Source organism: Terrapene carolina, unplaced genomic scaffold (assembly GCF_002925995.2).
Source record: "Terrapene carolina triunguis isolate 2854851 unplaced genomic scaffold, T_m_triunguis-2.0 Scaffold33396, whole genome shotgun sequence".
NCBI lineage: Eukaryota > Metazoa > Chordata > Testudines > Emydidae > Terrapene > Terrapene triunguis.
In genome coordinates this window covers 193-23,506 of record NW_020697747.1, presented here as the reverse complement: position 1 = coordinate 23,506, position 23,314 = coordinate 193, and the positions used below count along the sequence as shown (strand labels likewise).

General features: G+C 40.9%; 1 protein-coding gene across 1 annotated transcript; it reads right to left on the bottom strand.

The window, feature by feature from the left end:
• Positions 1–8,869: 8,869 nt before the first annotated feature.
• On the bottom strand, positions 8,870–22,615 carry LOC113409460 (ATP-binding cassette sub-family C member 8-like; the record flags this gene model as incomplete). The annotated part of the gene is made up of 9 exons (XM_026663386.1): positions 8,870–9,064; positions 10,617–10,679; positions 12,227–12,360; positions 17,196–17,299; positions 18,729–18,837; positions 20,619–20,697; positions 21,476–21,606; positions 21,738–21,858; positions 22,502–22,615. Coding segments are annotated over 9 exons (993 nt in total), but the record flags the coding sequence as incomplete, so codon positions are not given.
• Between the last annotated feature and the right edge of the window lie 699 nt (positions 22,616–23,314).

Below are 23,314 nucleotides of genomic sequence, written 5' to 3'. Positions count from 1 at the left end.
ACCAGCAGTGGAACTTTGAAATAGGGTAACATGAGCCAGAGCCAGAGTCAGATTTAGGGGCAGGCAACTGCCTGGGGTGCTGTGCTCAGGGTGAAATGGGCTACAAATGCAATAAAAATAAGGCATTCAGAAGTTTAACAAGAGGAGGAGGGTTGGGGTGCCAAAGACAGTCCTCGCCATTTGGTCTAGGGCCAGCCCTGACATGAGCTGCACTATCAAGGATGAGCTGGCTTTCTACTTTCGTTTCAGGAATTCTCAGTATTGCAGATTTGGCAGAGGGTTTCAGTGTCCCTCACCTCTGGTGGCTGTCACTTACCCACTTACGCTATTCTCCTCCACCACCAGCACTGGATGTCTGTGCACATAACTTCAGTCTGGGACAGTAAAACCAGTGGCTTTTTGATGAAGAATTTAAATAGCAGAATAAAGAGGAACCCTGTCTTTATGGATCAAGTAACAGATATTTAGAAGAAAAAAAAGGTGGCAGTTCTTTATGAGCCAACCTAGTTTTGTTTTAAGTGGTGTAGGACAAATAAGGGATTACTAAGCTCAGAGGAACTACCCCTCAGCCTGAGGGTTGATGCTTTGAATAAAGATGGGATAACAGACCTTTTGCTCCTACAAAATGGATTTCATATTCTTATACATTTTTCTTGTTGTTTTGTCTTGCTGAATCTTTTTGTATGGGAATTGTGGTTTTATTATGATGGACCCATAACTATAAAATAACATTAAAATGGCACTGTGATATTACTGTTTACTTTGCACTTATATTAGACCTTTAGTCCAAGGACCACAAAGTGCTTCAAAATATGAATTGAGCCTTTCAGCCCCCCATGAGGTCAAAGTATTATCAGTGTAGTTTTACAGATGGGTAAACTGATGCAGAGAGAGCGAGAGTGTGCGTTAAAAAGTAAGTCATTAGCAGAACTGGGGATTCTAAGTGACTGAGCCAGAATTTCACCCTAGGAGTCCTGATTCCTCTTGTCCACTAGACAATAATACATCCTCTCTTGAAATAGAATTAAATGTTATTAAAACAGTGATTTTTATAATGCTAATATTTATCATAGTGGAATCATTTCCATATTGCAGCACTATAGGCAAATCCTGACTCTGCAACTCAGCAGGTACAGATTCCAGAAATAGCTTCATGCCCCAGCCAGGCTCCATGCCCAAGGATAGGTAAATGGCTTGAGAAGTGGTAATCTTCCCTCTGCACAGTAGCTTTTGAGTTAAATAATAATCCTGAGAAACTCCTTCCAAGGAAAAGGATGGTGGTGGGGGCATCAGACCCCCCAAGACATGCAAAATAATTTAGTCTTGTGGGGCTAACGTGCTGCTGCCTCATGCATTACTAATCTCTGGGGAGACAGGGATCAAGGATCCCCTAAAGGACAGTGAATTTCCAACCTTCTTCTAGGGCTCCACAGCTCTCACCACAGAGCAGCCACTCTGCATCGGTCACTGCATGTGCTTGACCAGCCCGAGGTTTTTAACCTCACAGGAGTAAGGGCCCTTTGAAGCCCTTAGGATTTGGCCTTTGATATGGGAGAAGTATTTCTCTCTTGTATAAAATATAGATATAGAGTGCTGGGAACACATGCTAAGTCTATTAATCTTAAGTGGCATTTATTTAATCAGGCCTCTAAGGTCACACATTCACTCACCAGCAAGCTACCACGCAGAAGGAAATCGTTAACTATGAATCAGAGGCAACTGTCATATGCTAACTCTCATGTGAAGCTTCTCCATAAAACCAGAAGCCATTTTGAATGCCCTCACACCGACAGTTTTATCACTGAGAAGTCTTATTCTTATTGTATTTTAGTTGTGTCCTCTCAACATTAGTGATATGCTGTTAGGGGGCTTATTCCTTCACCTTCTCACTTCCCTGGTCCTTCTCGCATGAACAGAGAGCAACAATACCCGAAGACCAAAGGTGCAAACAATTCAATGTTTATTGGGGTGAACTTCCAGCAAGCATGATTCCAGTTTCCTTCCTTAGTGTCCCCCTTCCCAGCTCTGACACCACAGAGCCTTGCCTATGTCCCTGTTCCTGTTCCCATTCCCCCCTTTAGCAAAACATGATCCCAATTCCCCCACCCCCATTCCCCGTTCCCATTCCCATTCCCCCCCCCCACTTCCTGATTGACTGCAGACTATATAGTAAAACTTGAGTTCTGCTTAGCTATACCGTAACCAATCATTTTACTGAAATTTAACTAACCAATCCTAACATACTGTAACATGGTTATTTAACCAATTATATTCCACCACCTTAATTGGTTTACACCCAACAAAATTAATTATACAGCAGACAGAAACCGTGTAGAGTTGGACCTCGCGAGGGGAATTAAATCCAATACTAAGAGGTTTTATAGCCATATAAATAGGAAGAAAACAAAGAAAGAGGAAGTGGGACCGCTGAAGAATGTAGATGGAGTGGAAATTAAGAATAATCTAGGCATGGCACAATATCTCAATGAATATTTTGCATTGGTCTTTAATAAGGCTAATGAAGGGTTTAGGAATAGAGGGAGTAGGACAGAGGGGAATAAAGGAGGGGGGGATTGACATTACAGTATCAGAGGTGGAAGCCAAACTTGACCAGCTAAACGGGACTAAATCGGGCGGACCGGATGATCTTCATCCTAGAATATTGAAGGAACTGGCGCGAGAAATTGCGAGCCCCTTGGCGATAATTTTTAATGAATCTGTAAACTGGGGGGTGGTACCGTTGGACTGGAGAATAGCTAATGTGGTCCCTATTTTCAAGAAGGGGAAAAAAAGTGACCCGGGTAACTACAGGCCTGTTAGTTTAACTTCTGTAGTATGCAAGGTCTTGGAAAAAATTTTGAAGGAGAAAGTAGTTAAGGATCTTGAGGTGAATGGCAATTGGGACAAATTACAATATGGGTTTACGAAAGGCAGGTCGTGCCAAACCAACCTGATCTCCTTCTTTGAGAAAGTAACAGACCTTCTAGATAAAGGAAATGCGGTGGATCTAATATACCTCGATTTTAGTAAAGCGTTTGATACGGTACCGCATGAGGAATTATTGGTTAAATTGGAAAAGATGGGGATCGATAGGAAAATCCAGAGGTGGATAAGGAACTGGTTAAAGGGGAGACTGCAGCGGGTAGTACTGAAAGGTGAACTGTCAGATTGGAGGGGGGTCACCAGTGGGGTTCCTCAAGGTTCGGTTTTGGGTCCGATTTTATTTAATCTATTCATTACTGACCTCGGAACCGAATGTAGAAGTGGGCTGATAAAGTTTGCGGATGACACAAAGTTGGGAGGTATTGCCAACTCGGAGAAGGATCGGGATATTCTGCAGGGAGACTTGGATGACCTTGTTAATTGGAGTAATAATAATAGGATGAGATTTAATAGTGAGAAGTGTAAGGTGATGCATTTAGGGATGACTAACAAGAATTTCAGTTATAAGCTAGGGACGCATAGGTTGGAAGTGACGGAGGAGGAAAAGGACCTCGGAGTCCTGGTTGATCGCAGGATGACTATGAGTCGGCAATGCGACGTGGCTGTGAAAAAAGCTAATGCGATCTTGGGATGCATAAGGCGAGGTATTTCTAGTAGGGACAGGGAGGTGCTGCTTCCGTTATACAAGGCGCTGGTGAGACCTCACTTGGAGTACTGTGTGCAGTTCTGGTCTCCTATGTTTAAAAGGGATGAACTGAAACTGGAACGGGTACAGAGAAGGGCAACTAGGATGATCCGAGGAATGGAAAACCTTTCCTATGAAAGGAGACTCGAGGAGCTTGGTTTGTTTAGCCTAACCAAAAGAAGGCTGAGGGGGGATATGATTGCTCTCTTTAAATATATCAAAGGGATAAATACCAGGGAGGGAGAGGAATTATTTCAGCTCAGTGCTAATGTGGACACGAGAACGAATGGATATAAACTGGCCGTGGGGAAATTTAGGCTTGAAATTAGACGAAGGTTTCTGACCGTCAGAGGGGTGAAATTTTGGAACAGACTTCCGAGGGAAACGGTGGGGGCGAAAGACCTCTCTGGCTTCAAGATTAGGCTAGATAAGTTTATGGAGGGAATGGTTTGATGGGATAACGTGATTTTAGTCAATTAGGCAATAACGGCCATCGCTGGTAAAATGAGGGTCTGGCTAGAGAATCTTGCCTGTATGCTCGGGGTTCTGCTGATCGCCATATTTGGGGTCGGGAAGGAATTTTCCTCCAGGGTAGATTGGCAGTGGCCCTGGAGGTTTTTCGCCTTCCTCCGCAGCATAGGGCAGGGGTCGCAAGCTGGAACATTCTCTGCAACTTGAAGTCTTTAGATCACGATCTGGAGACTTCAACAGCAGAGTTAAGAGAAAGTGGGGGGGTCAGCTTTTGTGGCCTGCATCATGTGGGAGGTCAGACTAGATGACCATATGGGTCCCTTCTGACCTTAAAGTCTATGAGTCTATGAGTCTATGAGAAACAATTACAGAACCAGACAGAGACCATGCAAATAAACATACAAAACAATACAGAAGCGAGGATTTCACATCCCAGCTATTGATAAGTGAGTTCTTGCCAGACAGGATGCTATCACACTAAGTTTCCTTTTACATCTTCTAGGCTCTTCCCTTTCTCTGGAGGTGATAGGAATATCAGGACAGGATTGTATTCTTAACAGCCCAATAGCACCTTATTTTAATGTGACTAGTTTGGAATGTGAGGATGTGACCGTTCACTTCTCAGCTTATGGCTGCCTCTGCTGCTTAGCCAAAGGCCTTACTTAGCCTAAGAACAGAGCCTTAGACTGTCACAATACGAGTAGGCCCTTACACAGACAGACAGTGATTTTGATTCTTTCTTTTATACCTCTATAACTAGCTAAGTGATAAGAATACACCTAAATTCTTAAAGTATAGGCCTTTACAGATAGGCCTGAATATCTATATCCTAACACATGCTATAGCAGATGTAGAAGCTACATATTCTATGATGCTCACTTGCACAGTATAGAATCGTCTTCTGTGGCACATGACTTTAAATAATTTTACTGCTGTAACACACTAGCAATTCTTGTAGTTTTGCAGCTGAATTTTTTGAAGTTCTCCTTGCCACCAAGTTTCTTTGGAAGAGCGATGTTTCCTGGTGCTTGTTTTCCATCTCTCCAGATATAGGTGACAATGACAGATCTGACACATTTTATTTATGTAACTCTATTGTACCTCCCCATTTTTACTGTTTCTAGAGCTAGAAGCTCCTGTTGGTTGTATATTCTCACAATCCAGTTTAATGCCATTTCCCCAGATGCATTGTACAAACAACAACAAGCCAATGCTGCAAAAAGGGCATCATTTCTAAACTTGAAATCTGCATAGTGGAATTTGTAACCGTCCACTTAAGCAACACAAACAGTCTTCAGGTTTTCCTGCTCCCCACTGTGGCACTGGAAGAGAATAATTAGTGCATGAAAAATGTCCCATGATAAATTTGAGATGGCTGGTTGCAGAAAACAATCTTTTGAAAATGACAATCTACTGCACTACTCAATCTGGATTTCCCCAGGCATGCCAGATTTCCCAAATTCTATGAATTCCCAACCAGGGAAGAAGAAGACAAGGATGTGCAGCAGAAGTTACTTGAAGACAATATCAGAATAAAATTGACTGCAGCCTTCTACTGACTCATTTATGTTGAGAATGTTTAGAAGTTTGTGTATTCTCAAAAGACTGCTTCTTTATATCAGGGAAGAGGAGGAGTGAGGATGGGTAGTTGGCTAGCAATTAAATAAACAGGTTGATTACAGTAGGTGTCAGTGCCCTTGATAAAGGATAGTCCACATGCACGTATCATTTATTGATAAAAGTCACAGCGAACTAGAGAGACAATGTGATAGTGAGTTGAACACATGGAGGGCTTGGAGACAATGAACTATATTTTACACCTGGCTTTTCCACTCACTTGTGTTAGGCAAGTAACAGCCTTTCTGAGCCTCAGTTACCGATTTTTATAAGGGGCTTAATAATACATGTTTACCTGCCTCATAGGGATGTTGTGAGGATTAACTAACATTTGAAAATAGTTATTTTATCACAAGCGTGGCCTGCCTCTGTGAAGGGGGTGGCTGGGAGCACTGGAACAATCTTCAGCATTTTAACAGGAAAGCTGCAGTGGTTATATGGCCCTTTAAAAACTCAAGGGCCTTTATCATTAGTATGATGAATAGTACCTGAACAGGCTTATCTAGGCCAAAGTCTCCCTCCTCATAGGTGGTCTTGTTACTGGACAGCATAGCAGTGGTGAATTGAAACTTGTGATGTGGGCTGCTAGTTCAGCAAAGCAGTTGAAACAAATAAGGTGCATCCACAGAATTTATAAACTAAAACCACCCCTCTCTGCCTGGGGGATGTTTCAATTCCCCATCTAAATGGCAATTATTGGGCTCCACAGTCTCTCAGAACTTGGTTCAGGCACTCACAGATCTGCCAACACTATGGTTTCCCCCTGTAGACTGTTTCTGACCCTTTTATTAGAAAAAGCTGTCAGTCTATGAAGAAATCTCCTCTGATTGGCTGTCCTGCCCACTCCTGAAGCAGTCAGCCCTTCTGCTTCCCAGCTAGATTCTGCTTTCAACCATCCCATCCCGGTAGGTGATGACCTTGCTTTGGTCATTATACACTCCATCAACTCCTATCTGGACTATAGCAATGAAGTGTACATGGGCATGAAGCCATCAGCTTTTGGGAAACCCCAACTAGTATCAAACATTGCAGCACGTCTCCTCAGCAACACTGGCTACTGCAAGTGTAATGCTGACAGACCCTGGTCGTTGGTGGATGGGATCGAACCTGGGACCTCTGGAGCTTAGTCTATGAGCCTCTACTGCATGAGCTAAAAGCCAACTGGCTGTTAGCTAAGGCTGTAGAGCAGACTCATTAATTACTCTTTAGTTGGGAATGATGATTTAGTTGGGAATTGGTCCTGTTTTGAGCAGGGGGTTGGACTAGATGACCTCTTGAGGTCCCTTCCAACCCTGATATTCTATGATTCTATACTCTTTCTTTCTCTCTCTCTCTCTCTCATCTCAGTGCCACTATCTGGGACAGAACACCACACCCAGAAGATGTGTGGGTTACACAAGGACCAAAACCTTGCCAAAACTAAACACTCCACTGCATACACAATTCTTTGCCCGGTGAGATAATGAGAGAAAGAACAAACCACACATGTCAGATGTCAGTCACACCACTTAATTCATTACTGTAGGGTGCTCAGGTACTACCGTGATGAGAACAGAATGAGAACTGATGTAGAATATACTAGAAAAACGGAGTGATGGGAGCTGGGATTTTAGTTCATGCCCCTCTCTAATCAATATAGTGTTAATGATAGCAAATGGGGAACATCAGCAAAGCACACGATCTCCCAGAAGATACATACACCCAGTACATCTCTTGAATGTACTTAGAAGGGGTCAAGAGAAAAGGAATTCTATTCTCTAGCTGTCCTGGGCTCACTCCATCTATTTGTGTGAGTAAAGAGATGGTTTCAAGGTCTTTCAGATCTCATCTTGCTAATAACACCAGAGATGAGGCTGAATCTCAAAATTCAGATCTAGATTTCAAACATCCAGTAGTTTGGGCCCATGGTTTTGCTTTGACCCATTATGGGAACAGGGGTGGCAGATGGGCTGGGAGGGCAGCTCTGAAGTTTGGATCAAAATCCTGGGCAGATTCTGAACTTCCAGTGTTTGGGAGGGGTCTTTGTATCGAAGATTTTGGCCACATTTCTAGATAGTACAGCTCAATACAGGCTGAAATTAGATAGCTTAAGTGAGAATAAGGGACATGCGTTGTGACTAAGGATGCTAACTGGATGCAATGTAGTAAAGAAGAGGCCAAGGGGACATGATCAGCATCAACAAGTAACAGTATATTGTATGAAGAAAGAAAGGGAATTATTAACAGCCTCAGAGAGTGGTAGGCTAAGGAAATCAATGCTTTAGAAAAAAAACCTTTGATGCACCTCTTACCTGCTGCTATCTAAGCTAGTACTTTGTGGTATACAAAATAGGGATAAACTTAGCATCATCTATGACACAGCAAAGGTCCAGTTACAAGAGTGAATTACTGTACAAAGTATCATTGTGGGGGTGTATTGGATAACTGGATCCTGAGAAAAATGCAGATATAACAACTCCCCCCATGAATTATAGATCTCAAGCGTCCCTCCACACCCAAACTGTGAAGACACCAGCAGTTTTATTGCTTTCAACCACTTTTACTGTACTGTTGCATATTTTTTCATATTTTCTGCTGAGCACCTATCCCACCCTGATCTTTGTGATAGTAGAGAAGGAGCAGAGTTGAAATTGCGTTGTTTCAATGTATATTACAGATAGGAAAATATTTTCACCCCGGCTCCAGGCATAAACACCGGACACCTTAAGGCTGTAATGTATCTCTTTCTCTCCCCAATCCACTTTAGTCTCCAGAACTATTACTTAATAGGGGGTTGGAATTGCACCTTTTGAGACTAAGCGGTTATTGCTGTAAATATGGAGAAAGAGCAATTTCCTTAGAGTTGCATCTGCTATTCTCAGGAAAAAAAATGCAGTAATGAAATATTATCAGCAGAGGTTTCATTGTTAGGAATAAAACAAACCTTGTGTCAGTTGTTCATATTTGCTGTACATTGTGCCACATTTCAGCCATGCATTCATCTCAAAATCACCCAATTCACTGGTCCTTAGTACCAAAAAAATCCAGCAAACAAAAAGGAAAGACACATGGATAATTCATTAACAGTTAACAGAGACCGACTCAGGTTATTTGAAGAATGGAAAAGCTCAGTCTTTTATTATGAAATAATCAATATTTTATTTACAGGTAATTTACATAATTAGAAAATGAATAATACAATTGCACTTTGAAAGGCTTCATTTTATCCTATCATTTATCGGCTTGTACAAAAGAAGCAAACACACTATCTTCTTGCTCCAACAGAACCTCAGGCTTATCATACTCCAAAATAACCCCTCTCTTCATTACAATGACTAAATCTGCATTCAGAATAGTGTGTACCCTGTGCTGAAAAGTAAACAAATGAAATACAAGTTCAGTGTATTGAATATAACTGTGCAAGATAAGGCAGAAATCAGAAATTCTAGAAATCAGTATTCCTATCAAAGTTCAAGCTTGATGGAGATGACTTAATTCCATTTAGTGAAATCCCATTATTATGCCAATTATGTAGATATATATTTAGGCCCCAATCCTGAAACTGACTCAATGGGCGTGGATCCCTGTAACTGTGCATAGTCAATGAAGCTCTGTGCAAGCCTGGGAATCTGCACGCGTGGCGTCACCTGCAAGGTCAGGGCTACAGATGCACTTTTACAGTATTTTGATATTGCTAAATACGGATTAGACAAATATGGCCCTTTTCCTACAATTTATCACTTCATCTTTATTAAGATGACTGTGTTTCTAAAGCAAATGCAGCTGCCGAGATGACATTTACAACTGGGGTTGTAATAAACTGGGTTTATTTAAAAATATTTGTGTATGAATTGTGTATTTTAAAACCTGATATAGAACCCAGAGGCTAATAAAAATGTGCGCGCACTGGGAACTTTAAAAAAAGACGAAAACACAACCAAAAAACCCTCCCTCCACACATCCCCAAACAAATAAAACAAGGAAAATGCAAAAAACTCTGTGCAACACTACCTAAAAATTTTAATGAAGAGAAGTCATGAAATTCTAAATTAGGATTCCTGCAGCAACTGTATATTAAACACATTCAATGTGTATAAAATAACACTGTGTACACTAATACGTAATATTACATACATGCAAAAAGGCCAAGTTATGATTTCTACAGTAACTCTAACTATGAATTTCCTGACTTTTGTTTGCATAAAATGTCAATCATAATATAGCTTTAACATTTTGAAAATATACAATACCCTCTTATTTCATTGCCCAAAGACCCATTTGGAAGATATTTATCAATAATGACATGACTGTCAAGTACATTTCTTTGGTTCAGTTCAAATCTTCTCTTTATTAACTAATTCTAGTTATTACTGTTTGAGATCATTATCTAATCATTTTAAAATACATTGGCTAATAAATCTGATAATATTTAACAATAAAACAAAATAATATTTTTGAAAGCTGCTAAAATGCTTATTTAACTTATCCAACAACAAAGTACTATCCAACAGCAAAGCTATATTGTCATTTTTGTTCTTAAATTTAAGTATCATGGCTTAATAAGGGCCAAATCTTACTCCCAGATAGGCATGTACAATTTCCATTGAAGATAGTGGAGTTAAACCACAGCTGAATTTGGCCTAAAATGAATAAGTCACAGAAAATACACAATATCTTTATATGTGGGCCCTTGAAGTCAATGGTAATTACTATTGTGAAACACATTTCAGGATTATGTGTTAAATATTTAAAATACAAATATGTGAACTACTTTCTAAATGGTTTAAATGGAAAATTAAATAAGTGCCATATTAGAAAGCAATAGACTAGAGAATCAGAGAAATTAATAAGGTACATGATGCATTGTTTTACATTTCAGGTACTTGTTTGCATTTGAAGAAGTCACGTAGAGTGTACTTACTGCTATGGTTACCACAGTACGGTCAGCAAACGCAGTCATTACAACTTTCTGAAGAATGTTCTCCTACATAAAGGAAAAACAATTATTATTTTTAAAATAGATTCTAAAGTGATGGGCATAAAAATAAAAACAAGTGTCAAACAATTAATACTAATTTTTTTTAATAACTGTAAAAATATGAGAAATTAACAGCATGCTAAATTAGGGTATTCTAGAATGATCATCCAGAATGGGCCAAATTCTGTGAGCAACCCCAACTTACTGAATTTTGATACTACTACTTAGTTAGCTCTTACATAGCACTTTTCCTTTGCTGACCCCAGGGCACTTTACAAAGAAGGGACGTATCACTGTGTCTGTTTTAAAGTTGAGAACTATGTTTTAAATCATGTTATTGCAAAGGAATATTCACTTTGCTGGCAATCCCGCTCCATTCTGGTACCCGTGCTGTGCATTCTTTTTGTCCCGCTGAAAGCAATGGAACGTTACGACATACTCAATACAGTTGACAGCACTGGAGGTGTGTTTTGCTAGATGTACCTGGCTGGTACAACAGCAGAGGAGGTCTTTAAGACAGTCTTAAAATACTTAGCTGTCCTCACAGAGTGTTCACCCGTTGCTGTTTATGAATGTATTGGTGCGTGCCAAGCTCAGCAAGGCAACATCATTAGAATAGTTATCGTCATATCATCTGTTCCAAAGGTTCACATGCCCCAATGAATGGACTGCTTGCTTAATACATCAACATTCAAAATGTGTTTTAACTGGTCTGTGGGTAACTGCAAACTTGGCCCTCAGCACCACAGTCTCAAGGCTCTACACAGCAGTAACTTACACCAACCGGTACTAAAGATTTTTATTTACTCTAATAAATCACTACAATAATTTTCTGCACTTATGTAGTACCTTCCTTCTGAGGATCTCAACATACCTTATGACAGTCTTTGATAACAGAGTTTAACGTAACTGGGAACAAATCAACTTAGAATATTCTATTGTATTTGGCTAAGACCAGCCAGGGCAGTATTAGTGTGCAGTTTAACCTCTACTAGGGACTCTAGCTTGCACTTGCAGGAGGATAGATGCAATGATCTAACAGGTCTTTTTTATTTCTTATTTATTTACTTGACCTTACTTTCAGCCCCCTGCAGGGTGAAAACTTCTTCATCACTTGTCTTCTCCATCATGCTGAAGCATTCACCAAGAAACTTGCTATGCCTGGCTAGTACAAGTTGGAGGAGGCATAACATTACCAGCCAAGTTTGTCCTCAACTGACCACCATAGCTAAGCCTCTGAAGACTTATTTACTTTAGGAAACTGAACTGTCAATACAAAAACATTTGCACCAATGCTTCAATTTAGTATATCGTGAGGGACTATCAACCCCAAGTAAGATAGATTTGTCAGACTAGTTAACAGTGACTCTCATATATGGTCAATGTCTATGATGGAGCCAGCTTGTAAACACACTTGCAAGGAAACTTGTGTTCACACAATATTAAGTAGAAATATTTTACATAAGTTTCATCTCTGGTTACTAACAATAGTGTGGCTACCCTCTCTGAAAAATCATGTGCCATATAAAAAAAACTTGAAACTCTGAACTCACTGTTGCCATGTCAATAGATGCTGTGGCTTCATCCATGATGAAGATACTTGTCTTTCGCACAAATGCCCGTGCTAAGCAGAACAGCTGTCTTTGCCCCTGGCTAAAATTTTCTCCACCTTCTGTGACTATGGCATCTGGACAACAAAAATAATATTTAGGCTGTTGTGGGGGAGGGGAGCACAGAGAGCATGTTGACAAAGTAAGATCTCATACTTACGTTAAGAATTTTTAAGATAATTTATAGGTCTTAAGTTGCTGGTGCCCAGTTCTGGCACCTTTACTCAGATTGAGTAGTGACACTGGTTTCAGCAGCATTACTCATAAAGTAAGTTACTTTTCATCACGAGGATGGCAGAACAGGACATAGTTATTTTCAAAATTGATGCATCTTATGTACAGAAATGAAAACCCAAAGTCCATCACACATATAGTTAAATGTAGTTCTTCATATAAATAAAAATGGGCATACTGTTCTGACATGTTGTCTGAAGGAACAGCATAAAAAGAACTATGCCAAGTAAATAAGAAACTGAAATACTATAGGGAACCCTCCCCTCCAACATATTTTGATGTAAATAAAATGCAAAGGGGAGAAATTAATATATGAAATGTGTCTTTCTGTTTTATAAACCTGCCACAATGCCTGTGTGTAGATTAAAGCACTCTAACCTAATCTGTTGATATGTCTCTTGCAAACCAGACAACTAATCCCTGGAAGATCTCCTTTCTCCTACAAATTTGGTTGAGTGTCTCATTTTATCTAGCTTACCCCGATGGCGATAACTTCTGTGTATACACATTAAATTGAGGAAAAGGAAACACTCTATTAAAAATGTGACTGACTTCAAAGGAACTTGTCAGAACAACTAGTTGTTATAAGCTATTTTAAATGGAGTTGTGTCTTTATAATGCTGCCTTCTTGAAGGAAAACAACTTTACGTGAGACAGCATCGACTGCTTGTGGGCCAAACCCTGCAGTCCCTACTCAGGCAAAATCCTACTGGAATCAAAAAGAGCTTTGTCTGAATAAGGTCAGCAGGACCAGACTCCTTGTGTGCAAAAAGAAAGGTACAGCAGGTGTCATGCAGCATAAAGAGTGACAATAAAAGACAGGTGATATGCATTTTCCAAGAGCAGATTGATTTGAAATCACAAATGTATCCCTTGTAATATTACACATTTGAGTACTACTAGTTACCTGGGATGTCCTCAATAGAGATTAAAGTCATTGGGATTTTGAACTGTTTGGAACTATGCTCCATGACTGCACAGTCAGCTGTTGGATATGATTAAGAATGCGCTAGGCATACAATGGGTGATTAGGCTACCTAAAATTCATGTTCAGGATTTAAAAAAAAAAATGGATAGGGCTAGTAGTGATAAATGCATAAGAAGGGCAAAGTTTTGCTCTCACTAACTTCAGTGAGGTAGAACAGGCGTAACCAAGAGTAGGATTTAGCTCATGATGTTACCATTATTGTTGTTTGTTGAGCTTGGACAGTGTGTGCTCAGCCTTCTGCAGAGCACAGAGCATGAGATAGTCCCTGTCCCAAGGAGCTTACAATGCTGTGTTTTGTAATGTATTGTACATTTCATACTTGATTTTATTTTATTAAAAACAGCTGTCCGGATCAGTCTGTAGAGTACATTTCATTCAGCACACAATACCTGTTTCATTTGCCTATTCTAAGATTCATTTTATGTGTCTGAGTACTGCACTCAAGTACTTAAATGCATTTGCAATAGTGAAAGTAGCTTAGAAGAAATGCTGGAATTCTAAAGGAGACCTAAAAAAAGAACAGGAGTACTTGTGGCACCTTAGAGACTAACAAATTTATTAGAGCATAAGCTTTCGTGGGCTACAACCCACTTCTTCGGATGCATATTGAGTGAAACATATTGAGGAGATATATATACACACATACAGAGAGCATGAACAGGTGGGAGTTGTCTTACCAACTCTGAGAGGCCAATTAAGTAAGAGAAAAAAAACTTTTGAAGTGATAATCAAGGTAGCCAAGTACAGACAGTTTGATAAGAAGCAAGTGTGAGAATACTTACAAGGGGAGATAGATTCAATGTTTGTAATGGCTCAGCCATTCCCAATCCCTATTTAGCCCTGAGTTGATTGTGTCTAGTTTGCATATCAATTCCAGCTCAGCAGTCTCTCGTTGGAGTCTGTTTTTGAAGTTTTTCTGTTTTAAGATAGCCACCCGCAGGTCTGTCATAGAATGGCCAGACAGGTTAAAGTGTTCTCCCACTGGTTTTTGAGTATTATGATTCCTGATGTCAGATTTGTGTCCATTAATTCTTTTGCGTAGAGACTGTCCGGTTTGGCCAATGTACATGGCAGAGGGGCATTGCTGGCACATGATGGCATATATCACATTGGTAGATGTGCAGGTGAACGAGCCCCTGATGGTATGGCTGATGTGATTAGGCCCTATGATGGTGTCACTTGAATAGATATGTGGACAGAGTTGGCATCGGGCTTTGTTACAAGGATAGGTTCCTGGGTCAGTGTTTTTGTTCAGTGATGTGTGGTTGCTGGTGAGTATTTGCTTTAGGTTGGGGGGTTGTCTGTAAGCAAGGACAGGTCTGTCTCCCAAGATCTGTGAGAGTAAAGGATCATCTTTCAGGATAGGTTGTAGATCTCTAATGATGCGCTGGAGAGGTTTTAGTTGGGGGCTGAAGGTGACAGCTAGTGGTGTTCTGTTATTTTCTTTGTTGGCCCTGTCTTGTAGGAGGTGACTTCTGGGTACTCGTCTGGCTCTGTCAATCTGTTTTTTCACTTCAGCAGGTGGGTATTGTAGTTTTAAGAATGCTTGATAGAGATCTTGTAGGTGCTTGTCTCTATCTGAGGGATTGGAGCAAATGCGGTTATATCTTAGAGCTTGGCTGTAGACAATGGATCGTGTGGTGTGTCCTGGATGGAAGCTGGAGGCATGTAGGTAAGTGTAGCGGTCAGTAGGTTTCCGGTACAGGGTGGTATTTATGTGACCATCGCTTATTAGCACAGTAGTGTCCAGGAAATGGACCGCTTGTGTGGATTGATCTAGGCTGAGGTTGATGGTAGGATGGAAATTATTGAAATCATGGTGGAATTCCTCAAGGGCTTCTTTTCCATGGGTCCAGATGATGAAGATGTCATCAATGTAGCGCAAGTAGAGTAGGGGCGTTAGGGGACGAGAGCTAAGGAAGCGTTGTTCTAAGTCCGCCATAAAAATGTTGGCATACTGTGGGGCCATGCGGGTACCCATAGCAGTGCCGCTGACTTGAAGGTATATATTGTCCCCAAATGTGAAATAGTTGTGGGTGAGGACAAAGTCACAGAGTTCAGCCACCAGGTTAGCTGTGACATTATCGGGGATACTGTTCCTGATAGCTTGCAGTCCATCTTTGTGTGGAATATTGGTGTAGAGGGCTTCTACGTCCATAGTGGCTAGGATGGTGTTTTCTGGAAGATCACCGATGGATTGTAGTTTCCTCAGGAAGTCAGTAGTATCTCAAAGATAGCTGGGAGTGCTGGTAGCGTAGGGTCTGAGGAGAGAGTCCACATAACCAGACAAGCCTGATGTTAGGGTGCCAATGCCTGAGATGATGGGGCGTCCAGGATTTCCAGGTTTATGGATCTTGGGTAGCAAATAGAATGTCCCTGGTCGGGGTTCTAGGCATGTATCTGTACAGATTTGTTCCTGTGCTTTGTCAGGGAGTTTTTTTAGCAGATGGTGTAGTTTCTTTAGGTAATCCTCAGTGGGATCAGAGGATAATGGCCTGTAGAATGTGGTGTTAGAGAGCTGTCTAGCAGCCTCTTGGTCATATTCCAATTTATTCATGATGACGACAGCACCTCCTTTGTCAGCCTTTTTGATAATGATGTCAGGGTTGTTTCTGAGGCTGTAGATGGCGTTGTGTTCAGCATGGCTGAGGTTATGGGGCAGGAGACCTAACCACCCTACAGAAATCCAAGGGCATTGCTCTTTCAAGGGAAAAAATAATCTGGGGAAATGCCGCCTTCTGGCGCATATTAGAACACAGTGCAGCACTTACAAACAATTCCATGAATACCAACATGATTTTAACATGTTTATGTGACAGACTGTATCTCTCTCTCTAGTATATCTATTCACAGTACCACTCCAACCATGCAGTATTCTTTGAATCTATTACATAGGTGGGTTGCTAGACTTATTTCATTTCCTGAAACAGGGTCTTTCTTTGATTTTGTGTGTGTATTGGGGCATTATATCCCACTGCCAGCTTATATGTCCATCTTTTTTTTCCACCCCACAAGACAATCATTTTCTCTAATTTGTTTTATATTTCCATTTGCAACCTCCTTAATATCTCAATTACCTTTATATCTGTTTGCATACACTTGACTTATTAGCCACAGTGAGTGGAGTACCACGACATTTTTAGTAAGGCATACAATTCTACACTTGCATGCAAGGTGTGACCTTGCACGCACCACGCTGTGTGGAGTATGCCATTTTGTTCTAGAAAACTGTGTACTTCGTGTGCGTTTGGGGGCCGGAAGGAATTGTCCCACAGACACAGCTGGTCAGGGCTTTCGTATTCTTGTAGAACGTATTTCTGGGGCATGCAATGCATGCGTTGCATACATAGACGGTATGCCACTGGCCACAGGACTAGAGACCAAGAGCGAAAATCTGGACTTACTGAAGTCAATGGGAGTTTTGTCATTGACCTCAATAGGGGTTTAATTGACATCCCAGCGGCAGTCATTTATATCTTTACCCAGGCTAGGGGTAAAACAGGAGAGGGAGTTGGATGGGTCCCAGCCCATCTGTCTGACTTCATACAGCGCCCCACAAAAACCTGGGCCAGCCTGCCTGATTCTAAGTGGCTTCAGTAACAGCCATTTTGCTGTAAGTTACTAACTAAATGTTAAATAGAAATGAATTTAACACTGGAAGCATTTTCCCAAAGCAAAGAGAAGCATTACCTAGACCCCCTGGTAGTGCTTTCACTACATGTTTGAGTTGTGCTATTTCCAAGGCTTCCCACAGCATGCTGTCTGTGCATTTCTTTTCTGGATCCAAGTTAAACCTATGATTCAATACAGTTAAAAGTTAACTATCAACATCAAATTCACTCATACATCTTCATATTTGTGTGGTTAAAAACAAACACACACACAATTATATAGATGGATTAAACACTTTGGGCCTGATTCTGATCTCACATCAGTCCAAGTCAGGAATAGCTCCATGGAAGTCAGTGGATTTGCTCTGAATTTACACCAGTGAAACGGAGATCAGAATCTGATCCTTTGAATCCAACATGGCCCCCTTTTAGTTTTTACAATACCAGTTTGTGGTACACAGAATGATCAGCATGATGCTGAACTATGACACTCAAAAGGGCATCACCACAGCAGAACAGTAGCTATAAATTACTCAACAGTTGTTATCAACCACTCTGAGTGCATCCTTAGCCTATTATCACCCAAAATAGGCAGCGACAAGTGCTTATCTCCTTCATGTCATATCATGTTGCTTAAAATATAACATGATATTCAGGAATAAAAGACTTGCAGCAGCAAATGTGATCTTTGGTTCACTTTTTACTCCTAGTGTTCATGTGGTGAATGTCCAGTGTTGGCCTAAATAAAATCTTGAATAAGTAAACAAACAAAACAAATATATACTGCCATTTTATCTTCTGATATAAATAATTCATGCCCTCTTCAAGCGAGTACAGGAAATAATCTGCCTCAGGAGAACTCTCATGGAATCAATAGGCAAACTTCAGCAGTTTATAAGTCATTATAAATGAAACTCCACTCTAACTACTTTAATGCCCAAATTAGCATACATAGACAATATAACTCTTTATTAAGGGTCAGATTGTCCCTTTTTGTGGAAAACGTCATAGGAGGGGATGGCATTTGTTGGAAACTCTGTGAAATTCTCTTCTCTGAGTTTCCATTTCACCTTCCCCACATAGGAAAGAGGTTTTGAACTCACGGAGGAGGGAATGGGGCAAGGTCCTGGAAACCTAACAGAGCACTAAGCTCCAAGCCAACAGAACCTGAACCGCCTTTGCACTGCTTCCCTGGTTCCCTTCCACTCTCCTTTGTTATGTACCATGGCGGTCCCCCCCACCACCTACATCTTCCCCACTTCACCTCTAAAGGGCTGGTTAATGCTCCTGAGATGACTTCGGCTGGCTAACCCACTGGGTCCTGAGGGTAGCAGGTCACAGACAGTGACTAGTCCCAGGTCCCACCTTAAGGAGCATACCTCCCAAACTGTGGAGCGTTGACCAGATGCAGTTGTTCTAGAAGGGCTCCCTGGGCTCCGAGGATGATGTGGGGAGGAGCACACAGAGAAGACAATGCTCCCCTCTTTTAATTAAAGGTAGTGGAGCATGAGGCCTCTTAACTGCATAGTTTGCTGCTGCTCTCTCTTCGAAAATCATAATCTGTGATAACACAAATCCTAGCTGTTTCTTGTTGTTTGTGCTTTATGCTTACCGGATTGTACCGCTGAACAAAATAGGATCTTGGAGAATGATTGACAGCCTGGATCTTAGCGTCTGTAAAGGGAGCTTTGCAATGTCTATGCCATCAATGATAATCCTCCCTATTCAAAAGAACATTGAGAGTCTGCTAGACTGTTCATCACATCATATAGCTAGCAACCAACAACACAACTTGATTTTAGTTTGCATTATATTACAGAGAAGCATGCAAGACTAACCCTTGGGGTACATATTACTTTATTCACCAGTGAAATGAGTTACTGCTAAGCAGAAAGTGCAGTTCCCTTGAGACTACATCATGGAAGATGCCTGTTATATTTTATGAATATTATATGTCCCATCTGTTTGTTTGATGATTATTGTGTTGTTTGCTATATGATTACAAGGGGTTAATTCAAGCAAAGGTCCCCTTTCCTGTGTGCCTAACAATAGGTTCAGAAAGCCCTATTTACCATACTTAATGGACAATGCAGGTGTCAATCACTTTGAAGTTTTACATCCAGCTATGCTGATGAGTTGAACAGTCTGGCTTCGCAAGGGTGGGGTGGGAAAACAGGCAGCAAACTGGAACAAAGAACTTTCAGAAAGGATAAAGAGATGTCCCTGCAGCACAGGGAATGAGAGTGCTGGGGAACAGACTGAAACCCCGTCCCCCAACCTCTAGGATTTCAGTCTGCTCCCCAGCAATCTCTGGGATGTTTGGGTTAAGCTCCACCTACATAAGCTTTAGGTCAGGTAGGTATGTGTGTAAACCTTTTATTGTGTTAAGCTCCTTTTTCTCTTGTTGTGCTTTGTTCCTGTGATTAAACAATGCTTTGTTTTGAAACGGCTGTAGTGGATCACTGTATACACCACTGGTCACGGCTCCCAGAAGGAAGACTTGCAGGTAGCTGGACCTAGTCAGACCTGCTGAACAATCACAGTTGGTACTCGAGTTATTGTAGCCTTGGGGCCACTCTGAAAGTGGGAGAATCGGGGGATTCCACTCCAGAACAGGCAAAAGCCTAGCACCTGAAGGGATGCACGCAGAGAGACCTGGAAGGGGTCAGAGCCACACAAATAATGATATACTTGATTTGCAGGATGTCTAATAACCCAGAATAAATGATCAGATACCGGAGAACATAGCTAAGTTGCATTTGTTGAGGAGGGCAAGCGCAGGTGAAACTTCTTCCCTTCAGGTCTCTAAGGGTTCACACTCTATATGCCGTCCATGAGTTGTCCATGCCCCAAGCTACAGAGGGATCCAATTCTGTTCTGTTCTATTCAGGTTCTTATAGCCCCTCCATCACAACCATATCCAAGTGCCTTCCTGAAGTGCATTAAGTGATGTGACTAACCTCTATCATGAGTGGTTCTTTCTCCCCTCTCCTCCCCATGTGAAAATGTCAGGAAGAGTTTGTTTGTGAAGTTCTAGAGCAGGGCATAAAGGATGAGGAGACATGCAAGTCTACTTTTGGAAATAACTGTAAATTAAAGGCTCAATCCTGCTCTCTCTGAAGTCACTGGGAATTTTGCTATTGACTTCAAAAGGAGCAGGTTCAGGCCTTATAGGAAATCAATATTGACACAGAATATGGATTTTTTAAAAAATACACGTTTGAAGTCCTTTTTTATTTTTAATGGAAACACTTGCCTGAGGCTGCTCATGGCATTAGAAAACACTGATCACGTTGAATGAGATTTTATATCAACCTGGGTTATCAATAAGGCAGAAGCTGATGAAAGACAGATGATCCCTTACTTGGAATAAGCCCAGCAACAATGCCTAGCACAGTTTTACGGTCTTTGTAATTCATGGCTGCTAGTGTCAGATGAAGAAGGTTCAAAGTTGCTTCTTCAGGGAGCTAACCCTGACTGGAGGGAACAGGTGTGAGCCTACCTTCAAAGGTGTCAACCATTCTGAAAAAGGCAAGAGAGAAGGAGGATTTCCCACTGCCTGTTCTGCCACAGATTCCAATCTACAACACAGAAACAAGATGAGTAGAACATTAAATGAATAGGAAGGAGAAATATCTGTACAGGGCATTTGCAACAAACATCTTGGGGTGAAATTCTGGCCCCGTCTGAAGTCGATGACAAAACTGAATTGTCTTCAGCAGGGGCCATATTTTCACCCTTTTGTCTTTTAAAAGAGAATTGGACATTCAGGGTTAGATTTTGGCTGGCCCTCCATGGGGATACTAGGGCACAGTGGGCCACAGGGAGACCTTCCGGAGCACAAGGAGGGTTGGCTAGTGCTGCCAGCAAAGTTTAATACCCCAGAGGGAGTGTGTCTGGGTGGGAGAGTCCACTGTATGATGGGAGGCAGACACACAAGATTAAGGAGGAGAAACAAGATTGAGGGGAAAGGGACAAGTGGGGAGAGATGACCAATGAAGGGACGGGGTAGGGAAGCCATTTGGGAATGATGGAGTGTATATCTCACATTACAAGTATCAGTGTCCCTTATTTTGAGGCCCTATGTCCCACAGCGGAGCACCAGAAGATTAAGAAGCACTGTACATCACTGTAACAGTACACATTTTTGAAGGCACCAGAGCAAAAGCGTAAAGAAACCAGTATAAGGGATCAGGACAGGAGTATATTATTTTGGAGGAGTTAAAACTTGGTGGAGGAAAAACTTTGGAAATCATTAATAAAAAATAGCTTAGTACATTCTCACCACTCTGTGGTTTCTATTACAAGCTGGTCTGACTGGGGAAAGAGTCATTTCTCAAATCATCTCCTCTTTTTTACCTTTTGCCCTGGAGAAATGTGAGCACTGACGTGCTTTAGGACTGGCTTTAGGTTGCTGTCATACCGGACACTCAGGTTCTGTATTTGGATCTCACCTCTGGCAGGCCAGTTCTGAGGAATCTGCGAAGGAGCTGTATAAAAACCCACTTGTGATCAATTCATCAATTCATTAAAAGCTCTAATAAGTTATTTATGGAAATTCACTGTGAATCATTAAATATTTAACAAGTTCTTTTCTCAAGCGATACAATACCACACTCACAAAGGAGCCCTTCATAATTTTCAGCTTCCGTTTTTAGAAGGCCATTGATTCTTTTCACTGCTCCCAGCTGGATCTCCATATCAGCCAGGTTACGAACCATCCAGTTCAGGTAATTAGACACCTGAAATAATATAAATAAATAAAAGTCACGTTTTGCTAATATGAAATACTGGAAAAGAAACACCATAACACCATTAGGCCACCAAGCACTTCCATTCCTCCAGGACAGCTTTTTAATTGTTTCTGTGTAGTTTATTTAGAATACAGTCTTAATAAGCTGAATGAAACATTTCGTGCACATTAACAGAGTGGCAAGACTGGCTGCAAGTTAAACATCCTAGTTATGGTGCTCTGGTATTATGATGCTACATGCCAATATTCAAAAGAAAATAAAAGCTAAAAGAGAGAGAGAACTTTTCTTTAAAAAAAAACCCTGAATATCTAGAATGAGAGACTGCAGCATAATGATGAGTAAATTCGTGATCTAGTAATACTATTTTTCAATTAGAATGAATGATAATATTTTGATATATTTATTAATAACTACACTATATATTACTTACATGGGATTTAAAAACTTAGAAAAGAATATGCTTAACAAACATATCACCCACATAATATGAATTGAAGTTAATGTACTATTTCAGTGTTTTTACAGCTTCCCAATATGGATGTGTATTCAGCACCTTCTGTCTTTCCCACCTTTGTGCCCTAAAGAAAGTATTGTGTGTGGGGGAAGCCACTCAACGCATGATTTAACTTACCATAAGAGCATAGGTTAGTCCTAAGCCCACAAGTCCTGAAGACAGCTGATTGTACAGGGACTTGGTAATAGAAGTCACAGCTGCTATGAGAACCACACATGCTCCAATGTATTCCTGAAGAAATATGAATAAGCTCCATCACTATATATATATATATATAGAGAGAGAGAGAGACCATGCAAATATTTTGGTAAGTTCAGTTTGAAACAATAAACCCTTTACATGGCTAAGACCGAAACACATGCAGAAGATTTTAAATCTGTGGATAGAGATGGCCTGTTAACCCCCATTTTTGCTATCGTTTCCCTTGTCCCCTCTCTCTCTCACTTCTTTGTATTGTCAGATGTATCCACGGTTGTGTTCCCATCCCATCTTAAATTAGGTTTGGTCTACATATAGTTTTTGTACCAATATAAGTATTTCAGTTAGGTGTGTGATGTTTTACTGGAATAGTTATACTGATACAGTGGCTAGTATAGAGTCAGTCATACCCATTATATGAAAGGTGCCATATATTAGAATAGCTTATTCCCTAAATTTACAGGCATAAGCTATACTTGTATAATTATGTCCACACTAGAGGTTATGGAACTGGTATAGTTAAAGTGGTACAATTTTTGTATATAGATAAAACTTTAGAATGGGAAGTCAGTGGGGCAGGGACTGTCCTCCTGTACGGCCACATCTATGCTGGCAACTGGACAAAGGTACAAGGCAGTGTGTACACTTGCCCATATAAGCCACAGCTGCACAGAGTGTCCAGATATGCTATGCTGGACATGGGTGTACACTCTGAACCTGGGAATACCCGTG